Source organism: Gobio gobio (genome assembly GCF_949357685.1).
Source record: "Gobio gobio genome assembly, chromosome: 15".
Classification (NCBI taxonomy): domain Eukaryota; kingdom Metazoa; phylum Chordata; class Actinopteri; order Cypriniformes; family Gobionidae; genus Gobio; species Gobio gobio.
In genome coordinates, this window is record NC_137108.1 from 22,921,836 (window position 1) to 22,937,078 (window position 15,243).

The window sequence follows — 15,243 nt, forward strand, 5'->3', positions numbered from 1 at the left end:
TTAATATTATGTTGTAATACAATGTAATGCAAATAAAGGAAAGAGACAAAACATGTGTTAGCAATAGACCTCATTGGTATTTTAAGAGCCAGATGTGTGGGCACGAAGTTTTCAGATGGTGGTTACTTGTGTGTAATGTAGCCTATTATATTAAATAAAATATCAAATATTGATAAATTCCAAAAATATTAACACCTCAGTAATTACATTATCTTTCAAATGAACGACGCAGGCTGGCCCACAATTCAATTACATCATTGCTCATCATTTCAAAGTCGGCATCTCGGGTAGATTTATTCAATATCACATTCTAACGCACACACATGTTAGATTTAATGATTGTCGTTGCTTTGATCCGCTCTTTGATAGTGTCGATAAAACAGCATCCGCTAGGGTGATAAATGTGCGTGTCTGTTTACATTTCTCTTTTCTCGTGTTATTGGTGGGTAAATTTAGCTCAAGTTGCAGGCATCAGCTCAGTAACCGAACATGTACAGCATGGTCATTCCTCTCCTCCGTCTCCCCTCATCGGTGAACTTGGGTTGTGGCTATTTGGGTACACAATGTACGACCGTGCTTTTGATGTAAAACAACTGCGCAAGAGACGGATAGAAAACAGGGGGGCTAAGAGAAGAAGAAGGGGGGACGTGAGTATCGTGTGGTGTTGCACAATGTTCATCTTCATGGGTCCTTCGCTTCGCGCAATGGACACGCAACATCCCTCCATTTATCGTTTCAGCTCGTTGCGCACACTTGTAAATTAGCTGCTCCTTTTCTTGATATACGTCCTCTCTGCTGCTCTGGTAAGTCGTTTTTCATTTCGTAAAGCATTGTGGAAATGGTTGTTAATGTTTTCTTAACCCTCCGACTAGTTTTAGAGAACATTTTCGGAGTGTACTAACGTTACTCCCGTTGCTTGATAAAAATGTAATTTGAAACGGGACCATCATCTGCGAGGCCCTCGCGCATGAATACGCAGATACTTTTTTTATCGTAAACATACGCGCGTGCAGTATCGCTTATACAATTTCAGGCATTCAAATAATAGCTGTAATAACGGTAAACAGCTAGAAATAGCTGATAATAGATTAGAAAGATAACTCGCGGTCTTCCTATCCCATTTTTCTACTTTCCCGATAACTTTATATCGATTCTGTCCTCGCGCTGTCGATCGTATTGACATTACTCTGTTTTCTTTTCATTGGAAAACCTGTATCTTTACATTATATCTTCAGCGAGAGGAGCAGTAACTTATTCTACCGACTACTTTTTATGTCCCATCAATCAAGTCGTCTTCACACTGCATTGACATGCTGTGCTCGTCTGCTCAAGCGGCGAACCAACTAAAACACATAGACACTAAAGTGTCCATATCTCTGTTGCTTTTTCATTTAATGCTCTAGTTCTGTGCTATTTTTGGATCACCGGGCGATATCTAGGTCACAGAGGAGCCTGTAGAATCGAAATAGCTTTATACCTTTTTTATTTTCAAATTTGGCAGATGGATTTGCGGGCAAATCACGGTCAGCTCTCTGAGTTTGCCCAGGGATTCTTGTCAGGGAGAAAAGCTTTGCCGAATGAAGGGCAGTGCTCAGTGATGTCATCTTGTTTGCAACTCTAATGCACTCCACTATGCTACTTTCACATTGCACCGATTAACAATATTTGACTGAATCTGATTAACAAGCGAAACAGAGAGCTTAACAGGTCTGCTTGACTGACAAAGGCTGGTGCTAACCTGTGTATTGTTGCCTTAAAGTAGCCTACATGAGAGGACAGACGACCCCAATGTGTTGAACGGTATAAGATATCCGTTTGTAACGAGATAACATACACAAACTGAAACATAGTGAAACCTAATAACTTCCCCATTGCACTTGACACTGAAGGGTTGGATAGGCTACATCAGGTAAAAATTAATAAAAAGGACACTATTGAAAATGTTTGGAAATAAGATGAGTAAAACGAAAGGAAAAATGCACATTTAAGAGAGATTATTTGCTAGGAGATTTTCACTTGTTTGCAAAGATTTGTATCAGCAACACCAACATAGAGTTTTAAGCAAGAGCATATGTTTTTGATTTACAGAGAAACAGTGACTTATTTAACTGCACAGTGTGGTCTGCTTTGTAAAGATGCCTTAATGCCTTAAAGATGGAGTGTAAAAGAGAGAGCAAATTATATATTGAAAGAAACTGTTATGAACAAAACCAGCGACAAGAGAATAGAAGGGTGAAGGAAACCTGTGGATAGACAGAATGCTGAGGCAGTACAAGAAAATGAATAATTATGGTAAATGTTGAAAAGTAGGCTTATGTCCCAGGGAGAGAAAGACCCTCAAACGTCCTTCTTACTTTGCTTCTGAACTGTGCTACTAATAGCCACAGAGCTCCCTCTTCTGCTCTCTAACACACACATCATTGTACTTTGCTCTCTCTCTCTCCTCTCCTCGGGCCATTTTTCTTTTCAAGCGTTCCATTGGGATTGTTTTCTTAGCACCAATTCCTAAAGGAGCTGAGAAGATTGCACTCAGGATGTGAAATGCTGTTGGATTTTGTATTCTTAATAAGAATTAGCAAAGACTAAAACAACCTGCAAAGGGTGTTACTTTTACGAAACGGTCGCTAAAGCACTTCACAATATGATTCAAGACAGAGATTGAGAGTTCAGGGTGGGACACTTTCTTACAGTTAGACAAGATTGTATGAGTGGATAGACATTTTGATACTGGAGATGCTTTGAAAGAGTACAGTCAACAACCCACAGATGTCTCAGACTACCGATCCTGGGCTTTATTAGTGTGTTCCTCCCAGGAGCCTGGAGGTCAGCCGCTGGATTTTATGGGTCCCCTGTGCAAATTAACGCACTGAGGTCATCATGCGGAATCTTCCATAGAATGAGCTCACTCTGTGTGGGAAAGCACCTGCCTTTCAGACAACTCAAAACTGAGTTTCAGCCAGCTTTTCGCAATTGCTGGGGATTTTTATGTGGGTATGTCCCAAAGGAAGTCGTATATAGAATACTGAGTTGTTAATTAGTTTGTATTGTAGATTCAGAGTTAATCTGAAAGTAGACTACCTGGCTAACCTACTTCTCTTCACATAAACTGTACACTGATAAAAAAAAAAAAAATTGTGTGGTGAAGTAAAAACTACAGAAAAAACAAATATAATTTCAAAATTTCTACATGAAAAATTTAGTTCAGACAAGAATTTATAAAAGTAAGTAAATTCTATATTAGTACTCAATTCAAACTTGTCGAAATTAAAGTGTATCAACATTATAAAATTAAGTAAAGCTACTCAACTTTTCTGATACTGGTGTTCCCATCATGCACTGGGGTTTGAATAATTAAGGAGGTTGATTTTTAGCTGTTTTCCAGCTGTATTTACACTGTTTTATCATTGCTTTTGTTGTTAGGTTTAGTAACTTGCCATTTTGTGACATTTGGAGTTAATTTTCTACTCAAAATGACACATCCAAACTCAAAAACGATCCATTAAATGTTACCGTCATTGGGCATTGTCTACCAGGTATTGAGATCTCTGTTCAGATACCATGTTATTTCTTTTATGTAGATATGGGTTCTACACAATATCTATTGTGTTATTTACTTGGATATTTCTAAGTAAAGCATACACTTCAAAAGTGTGGTGTAATTCAATGTTATATATTTTTGTGTAAAATGTATTGCAAAGGAAACATCAACTAAGTAGAAATTACTCAACCTTTTACTGGCCAATTTAACTTATTGTCTTTGTTCATTTTACTTAACTTAGTTAAGTAGAGTTTACTTAACTTCATAAGTTTAATTTACTTTAAAAATATAAGTGCAAAAACTTGCTTAAAATCTTACTATTTAAATCTTACTTATTGCTTTTTTTTTCAGGTTAAAAGCTTACTTTAGAGTTCAAATTGTTCATTTGACACACTAATTCTTTATATTAAAGAACTAAATTGTGTTAGATGAAGCTATCTGGATTTTTTTAAGATGAATTCTTCATCTCATGCGTCATAATACTCACTGAGCTGCTCTTCTATTACACCAAATTTGGAAGTATTCTGAACTGCTCTGACAGGGCAACAAATAATAAAGCTGAAAATGTGTCTTATGGGAGCAGATAAACCATTGCATTTCAAAATCAACAAACTCTATTGAAAGTAGTAACAAGACATTCCTCCCATATTCAATTAAAAAAAATTGGTTTGATCTTCAGGTTCCTGTTGAAAAGTACTGTTAGTCGGAGCCAATAGCCTCATGGGCAGCGCTCTTAAATGTAGCGATCCTTTCCCAATCCCACCCCCTCTCTTTCCCACTTAATTTCTGTCCTCTCTCTCCATCTATACATTTATCTAAATAAATGCACACAAAAAAAACTAGCAAAAAGTATCTGTCAAAGTTGTAGCACTGGGTCATTTTTTGAACTGCAAGATATTTTTAACAATGAAAATGGTCAACCATTTCCTTTAAGATTGTTTAAATTTTAATCACCTTTTTGCAATCTGTTGGTTCACCATACACCAGTGGTTCTGAACCTTTTGACTCCAAGGTCCCATTGTCCACAATAATATTGAAAGTTAAATTGCAGGATTCAAAAAGGTTTAGAGGCTGAATTTTCTTCAGAGTTTCCACTCTTTCCAACCAATGAATTAACATGACATAAAGATTAAGGATAATGATTTCTTTTTTCACAAATATGTTTTTTACTCACAATTTCTACCCTGTAAAATATTTTAGAGCTTGGCATGACTACAAAAATGTATATTCATCAAAAATAATATTTTATTAATTTGGTTTAGATGATTTTAATGTTTTGTCTTATTTCAAATACTTTTAAGCCATCTTGATGTCCCCTTGAAAGTTTGCTGAGGCCCACCCCACCATAATAAACCATAAATCTGTCAACATTGTAAGATTTTCTGTCTGGCAGTGATGAAAGTTCAATAGATGAAATGTCCTTTAGTCTGAGTTTGTACTAAATAATAGTTGAATGCTAAATTGGCAGATATTTATTGTAAACATTTTACTACAAAAAGCAGAATGTTGCAACCACACATAGCTGAATACATCTCATGCTTAACAAATCTAAATAAATGTATCTATATGTAAGCTTTTTTGTTGTTGCTCTTGTTTGTTTGTTTGTTTGTTTGTTTGTTTGTTTGTTTGTTTTAGTTCAGTAATCAGGAAAATGTTGTGTTCTAGAGATACAGTATTGTATGTCACACTGCGGGACGTCTACTACTTCTAAAAGTACTTCATGTCAGCTACTCAAAAACAGATTCCATTAGCATCTGAATCGGCATGTTCAGAGCCAGCTGCACATGCTTTAATAATCCATGTCTCTAAATTGAGCACTAAGTATTTGAACTAGTCAGTCACAGCACTTGCTCAGGTAACTCAACAGTTGAGGCTAAATTTGCAGTCTTTTTGAGCTGGATATGTGTTTTGATCTAGGTCTAGATCTGTTGTATTGCCTGCATGATCTTCTCACTTTGTGCTGATGTTTTCTGATGAAACATTTTGAGTGCTGTGTCATATTATATGAAACTGAGTAAATTGTGACTAATGTCTGTCTCTTTCTTGTTTTTACTTTATAGCCCCTTCCATGGTACCAGTTCCTTATTACTCTCTCAAGTCAAGTGAGATGATAGAAGAGTATTAAATAAGACTGAAAAAACTAACGTTAAGCTGAACATTAATTATTGACAAAACTTTGACATTAGTCAAAGTAGCCTACTTCTCCCATAAACGTCCACTACTCTGAAAGTTCAAATGGATAAGAAAAAGCAAAAGACAACACCTGCACAAAGACTGGAGAAAGAAGAGAGGACAGAAGACAGGAAGAGGATGAGAAAAACCAAAGGGGCTGAACCAGAAGCTTCCTCAAAGAGTACTAACAGCGAACTTGAGCACCAGCAGCAGACTAGGCCGGGGGAGTTAACACATACAAAGTCTGACCAGTCAGATGTAAATGTAAGAATGAAAATAGGGGTTGGAGCAAAACGGACGAAGAAGCCCCCAAAGAGCCTCGAGAACTTCATATGCAGGCCCACAATTAGGATCTCTCAGAGGCTTACACATGGAGATGGTCATAGTTCATGTGGAGGTGAAGTCTCCAGTTCTGAGATCAGAGTGGGCAAGCAGCCTTTTCGGAAAAAAGATAGCAACAATTCCACTTCTACAAAAGGTTCCACAAGGATGAGTCCCCCACTTCCCACTTCATCCAAAAAAGGTGACTCTACACCAGACATTACGGCCTCTAAAAAGGTAAGTCTTTCTTTAATTCTCTTTATTTCTTTCATGCTTTATTTCTAAAGTTCTTTAAAAAATATAGTGACAAATTCTTGTTACTGTTTCTGTCTGCATCTAGCCATTTTCAGCCACCAGCAGTTTGACACTTTTTATCTATTTTTACATCCCCTCATTTATAACATAAATGTTATAACTGTTTTTTTGTTGTTGTTGTTGCTCACTCAGATCTTATCTTCTCGCTCGTTCTCGCTCCTTTTTTTGTCCCCTTCTCCCACATACTGACAAATATGCAGTTGTAAGTCTTCCATCTTTGCTCTGTTATTCATTTTTGTTGGTTCTTATGACCAGGACACAGTTACTGGAAAGCCTACAGCTAAATACATTCCTCCCATTTGTTTTATTTTTGCTCAAGTAATATGTGCCATGTCCTTCTGTCTCATTCACTAAGATCTTTCTAACAAATCCTGGTCATAGTACCATGGAATAGTTACACCAAAATAGTAATAAATAAAAATAATTTAAAAAACGTATTTACCATTAGTGATGTGCTTTTATGAAATGCCTGTGAAATTGAGTCAAAGCCTGTCAAAGTCATCATGTAATGACGCCTGTCAGAAGCCTGTCTGCCTGTCCAGGCTGCCTTTGATTTAATTTTAATGGATATCGTAGAGAGACCTGAATTACTGAATATCTTCAAATATTTCCTAATGAATTCTGGTCAGCATATGTCCTTTCTTTCAACAGACTCCATCAAAAAACACGAGGAAGACTGACTCAAAGTCATTATGCCCATCAGATGGGCCTTCTTATGCAGTTCAACCACAGACAGATAGCAAAGTACCACTTTCAGATAGAACAACCTCCTCTACCTTGCTGAAGCAGACGTATTCACCTCCAGCTGCACCTTCTCCACCTTCATCATTACAACAGAACTCCAGTCCACAAGACAGAACACAAATTTCAAATGCTCAAAAAGAAAAGGGCAAAGATCTCCCAACTGGAGACGTAATGACCTCCACCCTCAGGTCAGAAGGTTCAAAGGTTATGACTCTGAATGCTCAGAGATCTCAGCAGTGTTCTTCCAGTCTTGAAAATGTCACATCGTTTCCAATATCATGTAGTGAGAATTCACAAAAGCAAACTCCCTGTCCTCCAAAAAAGACTTCTAGAATCAGGGAAAGTAATGTTGACAAGGTTTCGAATGCAAATGAGAAAAAGGATGGGGATTCTTCAAGTTCCAAGAACATAACTAACAATCGGAGTAAAGAAAATGGTTTAATGCATCAGGCAAGTCCCTCTATCAAGACACCTCTGCTTCTTCCTGCTTCAGATAAATCTGCTGAATCAGCAACTCCTGAGAACAGCACTTGTACAAAAGAATTACTGGAGAGCAGAGAAAGAAACAAGAAGTATAATGAAAGTGAAGTCATAGATGACACCAGAAAAATGACCATGGAACCTGCCCAAACTGTTGCTGTCCAGCCAAATGATGGCAGCAGGATAGGGCATATCATTGATAAGAATAAGAAAAGAGATAGGCATGGTTCAAACCAGGAAGAAGATGTGCAGTGTTCCTCTCAAACTTCCAGCTGTGCAGATTCTCAGTTTAACAGTTCTGTTCTAAGCGATGAGTCACCTTTACATCCCAAACAAAACACCACCTCACAGAAAAATCAAAAAGCTGTTCCGATGGCAAAGGTGGCAAATAAAGGAGAGAAGATGGATTTTGTGAAAACTGCTAATGTTAGTTCCACTGCCTCTAAAATGATACCTCAAAAATCAAAACCTATAAAAGGTCCTTCCATGAAGTCCTCAAAGGCATTGTCATCACAGCAGGGTAAACCAAGACCAGTTGGACGACCTCCTAAATCTAAACAACTGCAACATCCATCCCCCAAATCAGAAACCTCATCCCTTGAGCCCCCTCCTAAGAAAAGGGGTCGTCCAAAAATCATCAGGTTGGATGAGTCTCCTCAGGGAAGTAAGTCTCAGAAGTCTTCTACTAAGCTCCCGATATTTAAACACTCAAATGTCCCTGATCCAGAGGATGGACTGAATCTTCTAAAGCCAACACCCAAAACACAAGTTCATCTCAAATGTCCATCCTCTGTTCAGACAAAGAAATATAAATCACAGAACTCATCATCTGGGAAGAAGGGTGCTGAAGGAAAACTCAAATCCTCCTTGTCCAAAGCTAGAGATGCTCAAATCCGCCGCAAACGAAATAGGTTAATAATGAAGACAATTATCAGAAATATCAATAAGATGAGAGTGAAGAAGAAGGATAAAGTACTCACAGAGTTTCTTTCAGGCCAAAGTCAAAGTTACCCAACTGATTTTGCTCAGAAGAAGAATGAAGATGATGCTGATTGTTTAGTTTCAGATGGTACACACTCTTTATCCTCACTTCTTACATCTTTTGGGGCAAAACTTGGTCCACAAATTAATGTTAGCAAACGTGGGACTATCTACATAGGAAAAAGGAGAGGTCGTAAACCTAAAACTCAAAGGGAAACTTCTGGCCAAGACTCTGGCCATGTTCTGAGTCAAAAGTCTCAGCAAGTCTTGACAGAATCTTCAAATCAGTTGAACTCTTTGTCCACCTCTGGTGAACATAGCCATTCATTTAATGGCCAATCTGCTTCGCACAGCCTCCCCTATTCATTTAAACATCTTGAGTCCCCTTCACCCACTATTAGTTCTTTCCGGAGAAAGCTTCATCCTGGCAACCATGCATTTAATCAACATTCTGCTCCGAAGGTAACCAGTTCCCAAAAGGTTAAAGCAGTGCCTGAAGAAAAATCTAAACCTCCCTCCTCTTCACAGTCAGCACCACACCCTTCGGCCTCATCCGAGTTAGGCTCTGTAAGGATTGAAGACCACAGAACAACACACCTCGCACGATCAGTATTGATGGAGCATAAGTGTCATAAAAAAGGTCATAATTGCTTTAGCCATGATAAGACTAGGAGACATAAACACAAATGTAAGAAAAAGTATCTGCAACTCAGGGCAAAAAGACAAGACCCAGCCTTTCTGGCAGAGGTTGAGGAGTTAGTGGTCAGACTTAGTGAGATTCATATTGTGCATCATATATCATCACGGGGATGTGGGGATGAAGCAAAGTCTGGAAGGAAGAGTGGGAAAGGTAAAGCTCACATTCTTCAGTGTCTGCCGCAAAACCTTCACCATCCGACTATGTTTCAAATCAATTTCAGTGGTTACTACTCACCTCAGTCAGACTTTTCCCGTGACTCTCTGCATTATGTTGGAATGGCAGATTTTAAAAGGAACAACAGATGCCCCTCACAACCAGGTGAACATATTGTTACACATTGTCCGGTTGTGCACAAACTGGGCTTTCCACTGTCAGGAGGTGGATGTTACCACTCGCCCTACAAAATGCCACTTTCTACCACTTCATTTGGTTTTGGACTTTATAGTGGATACCCTCCATCTGCAACTATATACCCTTCGTCACCTTTTTTACCCTCTTATGTGCACCCCTACTCAAAAAATCCCATTTTAAGCCCATCAAAGTTCCATAAAAGGAAGCACAAGTTTCTGAAACGTGACTCTGTACTTTGTAGCGGGAAGCCACAGGCGACGTACGCTAATGTCACATCTCATTCCTCTAGTGACTGGTTCAGTAGAAATAGCTGGCAAAGAAAAGACAACGGAGAGCAAGGTAGAGATAAAAGATTTGCGGATGATAGGCTAAGAGAAAGAGAAGGAACAGAGGGTTTACTAGGACAAAGTAAGCTCAGAAAAGACCATTTCAGAAGAGGTCTGTCCTCAAATTCCCCCAGCTCTTCCTCAACCCCCTTAAAACAAACAGACAAACACAAAACTTCACCACTTTCATATATAGGACCTGCACACCTGAGACCGATATCAAAAGTTAGGTGGGCAGAGCATCAGCAGCCATGGAGGTGGAGAGAGCGCTTCCATGTAGAGCAGAGGAACAGGGGCTTAAACCAAGAAGCTGGGTCAGGGTACCAGGAGGATGATGATGAAGGTGATGAAGCCCTCCCATCACCTCCCCTAGTAGACAGAACAATCCACCATCACGCTTTCCTGAGGAACCCCAACCTTGCTAGTAGTGGGTACAGTCGAATGACAAGCCAAAGGAGTACTGATGGAGATCAGCGTGCTTCAAGAAACGCAATGAGACCTGGAAGCTCAATGATGAAGGAGTCTTGCTCAGCTGGAGGCAAACGAATGTCAGGTAAGATGGCATCCGATTATTTTATTTGTTTGTTTGCATGTAACAAACAAATGTCACTGCTTGGGTGACATATTATGGAAGACATTATTTTTTTAAGGGTACAATCTAGCGTTTTTTGGCTTTGAAAAGTTCTATTTAGTATCCTTTTGTTCCTATTAACTAAATGAGATCCTTGGGAATGCTTGTAGAAATAATTACAGTCTTTGAACAGTGAAAAAAGACTAATTTATTATAGGTTTAAAAGTCTATGGTCTTATTTATCTCTCATTGTTTACTGGTTAGGTACCAAAATGGAGCTTGATTTTGCTCTGCATGTAATTGGCTACACAAGACTTTCCTTGGCAGAGAATCTGTTTATTAGTCCACTGAGAGGTATATGGTCTCTCTTGTGTGTAAATATTGCTGCGTATTAGCTCTACACATTATGTGGTATTCTGGCATTGATGTTGCTATCATTTAGTTGTTTTATGTTCTCTTGGATAGTTTTAGATGAAGAGATTGGAACCGCAAAATCTGAATAGGTTTTGAACTGTCCACAGTAGCACCAGTTGAAAATGTGATTTATTGCCAAGTTGAATAGAATTTTATTTTTGTTCATACCATGGATATTTGTATTTTGGCTCTCAAACCTGTGAATCAGTCTTTCTCTTCTAGTACATACCTGTAGGGACAAAAGCAAAGCATATTTGGCTTATTAGCATTGCTGAAAAACATATGGTAAGAAAGAAATGCCAGCATGCAAAGAACTTCTCACAGCAGGAAGACAGGGACATTTGGTGTTGCATAGTGTGATGTCTGCTTGTCTTTGTGCATGCAGCTTTTACTGTTTATTAAGAATACCTGCCCATCAGGGGGACTCTCAGAGGAGGAGGCTGCCATTGCCGTAAAAATAAATAGAATGAGAACATAATTGCTGGTACAAAAATATATTACATAACATGAGATCAGACAGCAATAGTTCTTTCTAATAATCTTTCTAAAGCAACAATTTCCACTGAACTTACTTCAGTGTCAAGGTTATGTCAGGATACTGAGAGTGAGGACCAAGATGCAGAATGAGCAGGGGGTGAAATTTATTAACAATATTAGACACAGGACAAGAATGGTGAGACAGGAACAAAGTCCAAACAATAGGGGCAGGACACAATGGGAGAACTGGCTGGTCAGGGCAGAGACAGCAAGGATGTGATGGCCAACAATGGAGACAAGGAAGCAGCTCAGGGAACCAGGCTTGACAGTCGACGATGTGACTTGCTGTAGAACCAGACTGGTAGCCAGGCCAGGAGAGTCAATGACCAGGGGAAACTCTGAACACAGGGCAGGAACCAACACAAGACACACATACTAACACAGACACAAACAACGAGAGATAACAGACAAACTTACACGTAAGAATAAAGAAAACAAAATAACCTAAATAATAACTGAAGCTAGCAAAAGAGAACAATATAAAACAGAGCTCTATAAAAGAGTGAAACTAAGAAATAAAACAAGACTGCACTTTTACAGGAAACTAGAGAGGAACTAAATAAAAGTAAATAAGATAAGCAAGAAAAAGCAAGATTAAAAATAAGTCTAGGGAGACTAGACCAAAAATAAAGACTTGAACTAGGCTAAAACCTCAGGAACAAAATCAAAACTAGAGAAAACCAAAAAATAAGGCTAGGGAAAATAAAGCAAAGGCCTATCACTAGGAATAGCTTAGCTAGACACACGGCATAAAACAAATGCACACAACGAACCAGCAAGGACAAGAGGGAAAGGAGCTCAATATAAAAGGGAAGAGCACATGAGGATCAGGTGAACACAATTAAGCAAACAAGGACTAAACAAGGGGGCGTGGTAAAGGGAAACAAGGAGGTGGGACGAGAGGAGCACATGGCCAACACAAACAAAGACAGAGCCATGTGGTCAGACACAAGACAAACAAAGAAACATTGAACAGAGACAAGAAAGACAAGGCTGTCAGGGCAGGACCCTGACAGGTTATGTCTATGTCTGTTTAGTTTCATTGTTACACTCCCGTTTTGCCTGTGTTGCTTGGTCATTAGTTTCTGATTACGAAGTGTCTATTTACACTAAGTGAAAATAGCCTCCCTTGTTGGCATATGTTATTTATACTAAACCCGCCCACTGATATCTGGTTGGGTCAGACAAATTTACGGAAGACACCTGACTGTGTACAGCAGCAATAGTGTAGGGGTAAATTGCGTGGCAGAAAGTTCAGACGCAAATCAACCTGAGTTCGAATCCATCTTTTGCAGAACTTGCTCTAATCCCCTTTTCCATCACATATCAGATTGAAAAGATATTTATTTTCAATAAAAATTAACAAAATATTTAAAAAGTGGAAATAAAGTGTGTTTAATAATAAAGTGTTATCGGTTAGGGTTAGGGGTAGGTTTAGGGAGGGCTTTATTGTCCCAATAAGGTGGCATCGTTTAAAATTTTTAATAAATATAATAATTTAATCTCTATGTTATTATTGCATATCGTTAATGAACCTCAACACTGAGGTGCAAATAGTATCTGGCACTAGTATACATATCATCTAACTACTATTTACACTTATTGCAAAGAAAATACTGCTATTTTGACAAAGAAATTAGTTTAAACAGAATCTATCACTATTTTCTCTTAGCGTAAATAATATATATCATTATTTGCACTTAGTGTATAATATGTGAAGTGTAAATAGCCGCTGCCACCTGTTTCTGTTCTGGTTAATTAACTCTCCCTGTGTATTTAAGACCTTAGGCCTGGTTTCACAGACAGGGCTTAGATTCAATTAGGACATTTAAGTAGATTTTCTGAATGTGCCTTATAAAAAAATATTATTATTATTATTAATAATTTATTAATTGTTTATTTCTCTGAATCTCCTGCGTTGCGTGTTCTGCCACATACAGAATACTGGACCCAGATAACATTTTTGTTTGCTTTTTTTTTTCTCATTTTTTTGTTATGGATTTGCCGGCCTTCTAACTTCTTCTAACGGAGCGAAAATTTGAGGACCACACCAAGTACTTTTTAGATCTGGCGTGCCTCCCACACTATCCTGATCGCTTGCTTTGTGTGTTTTATTATACCAGCCTCAGCAAGCGATCCAAGGCACGCCTGCCCGGTCTTTGGGTTATTACGCCGCGTTTGTGGAGTGGGTGCTGGAGAACAATGCATTGGCTTTCACCATCTGCCCCGCTGAGGACATCACCAGCCCCACTCCAGAGCCGAGCCAGCCGCCTTCCACACCCTGCATGGAGTGTATGTCAGAGCCTGCCATGATGTTAGCGCAAAGACTGAGCCAATCATCGCCCTGGAGCCTGAGCCCTATCCACCTTGGCTCCTCCCTCCTTCGGTTCCACCTGTGACCATCATCCTTATGGCTTCACAATGCTCCCTCATCCCTCCAGCTCTGCCTAGGTCAGACCTCATCCATCCTGCACCATGGACTTCCGCGCCTTCAGCTGCACTTCGTCCCTCGACCTTTTGGCTCCGTCTGGCTCCTCCTTGGTCCTCAATCCCACTGGCTCTGCTTCAGTACTCTGACACCCTGGCTCCATCTCGGACGCTCGTCGCTGCAGCTCCACCCTTGGTGTCCTGATCCATCGGTTTCCCCCGGTCTCATCGACTTTGCTTGGCTCCCCACCTCCACCGGCTCTGTCTGTCGCCCCCCTCTGGTTAAACCTCCAATTCTCCTCCATGGCTCCTCCTTCCTTCAGCTCTGCCATAGGCCTTCGTCCTGGCTGTGGTCTGGGTCCCCGGTGGCCTGGCACCACCGGCCTCATTCCATTCCAATTGCTCTCTGCTCCGCCCTGCTTGCAACACTATCTTTATCACTTCATCACTATGATTGGCTAATTGTCCTATAAGATAGTTATACTTTATCCGACAACAGCACAAATTTAATTCCGTACCTGACCCGTTTGACATAAAGACTGCAAAGAATACAAAGAATATTTATTTTCTTATGTGACACAAGTAATCAAACCAACATTAGGCATTCAGTTAACTTGAATTGATAATCTGTTAGTAACAAGTATTATGTTACTGCTTGCTTGTTGATAATCCTTAAGTGTATATGCCTATTTCGTCAATGGAAAATGAATCTGGAATCTGGAAAACCCAAAACCAGAGAAGGGGATTTTCCTTCTGATTTCAGAAGTCCATCACATGCCACTCCTGCCTATTACTGCAAAAAAGACTTATAGCAAATCATGATACCGTTTCTAAACGAATAATTGTTTTCCTGATTTCCTTAATGAAATACCATCTCTTGCAAGGAAGTAAAAGAATAGTGTACTGTTAACATAATCAAACATAATCTTAGCTTTAGGGTTCTCTGTAATGAAATCCCTCATTAGAACCGCTTTGCTGTTGTTGTTTTAATTTCTTTCACCAGCACACAAAATCAAAACAGTCATTTTGTGGATATAAATGCTTAAACTAAGGTACTACAGGGTTTTTTTTGTCTAAGCAGCACTGGACTGGACTAGTATTTTCAGTGGACATGGATTCAAAGAGGATATCAAAATTGCTTTTACATTTCAGTGAAGTATGAAAGTGCTTATTTATATGTAAACAAACGCTTTAATCTTAATGGCAATTGAGTATTTCTGTAAAAGGGATCCACCCAGATTTCTGCTATACATTTAACCATTATGAATTATATGCTTATTCTGTCATGTTCCTGCCAAAGAATTTCCATTTAAGACTCTGGCATAGACCTTCTGTCAGCCTGTGGCCAAAACAGTCTGTTTGATTT

General features: G+C 39.2%; 1 protein-coding gene across 9 annotated transcripts in view; it reads left to right on the forward strand.

The window, feature by feature from the left end:
• The first annotated feature begins 279 nt into the window (after positions 1 to 279).
• The window catches only part of LOC307138673 (histone-lysine N-methyltransferase ASH1L-like), a 31,576-nt gene continuing 16,612 nt past the window's right edge, over positions 280 to 15,243 (forward strand). For all 9 annotated transcript variants that reach the window (XM_079837160.1, XM_079837161.1, XM_079837162.1 and 6 more), the window contains exons 1-3: positions 280 to 803; positions 5,599 to 6,268; positions 6,998 to 10,481. In XM_079837160.1, the coding sequence (XP_079693286.1) occupies positions 5,774 to 6,268; positions 6,998 to 10,481 (3,979 nt within the window). In that variant the 5' untranslated portion in view covers positions 280 to 803; positions 5,599 to 5,773. The remainder of the gene's footprint in view (positions 804 to 5,598; positions 6,269 to 6,997; positions 10,482 to 15,243) is intronic.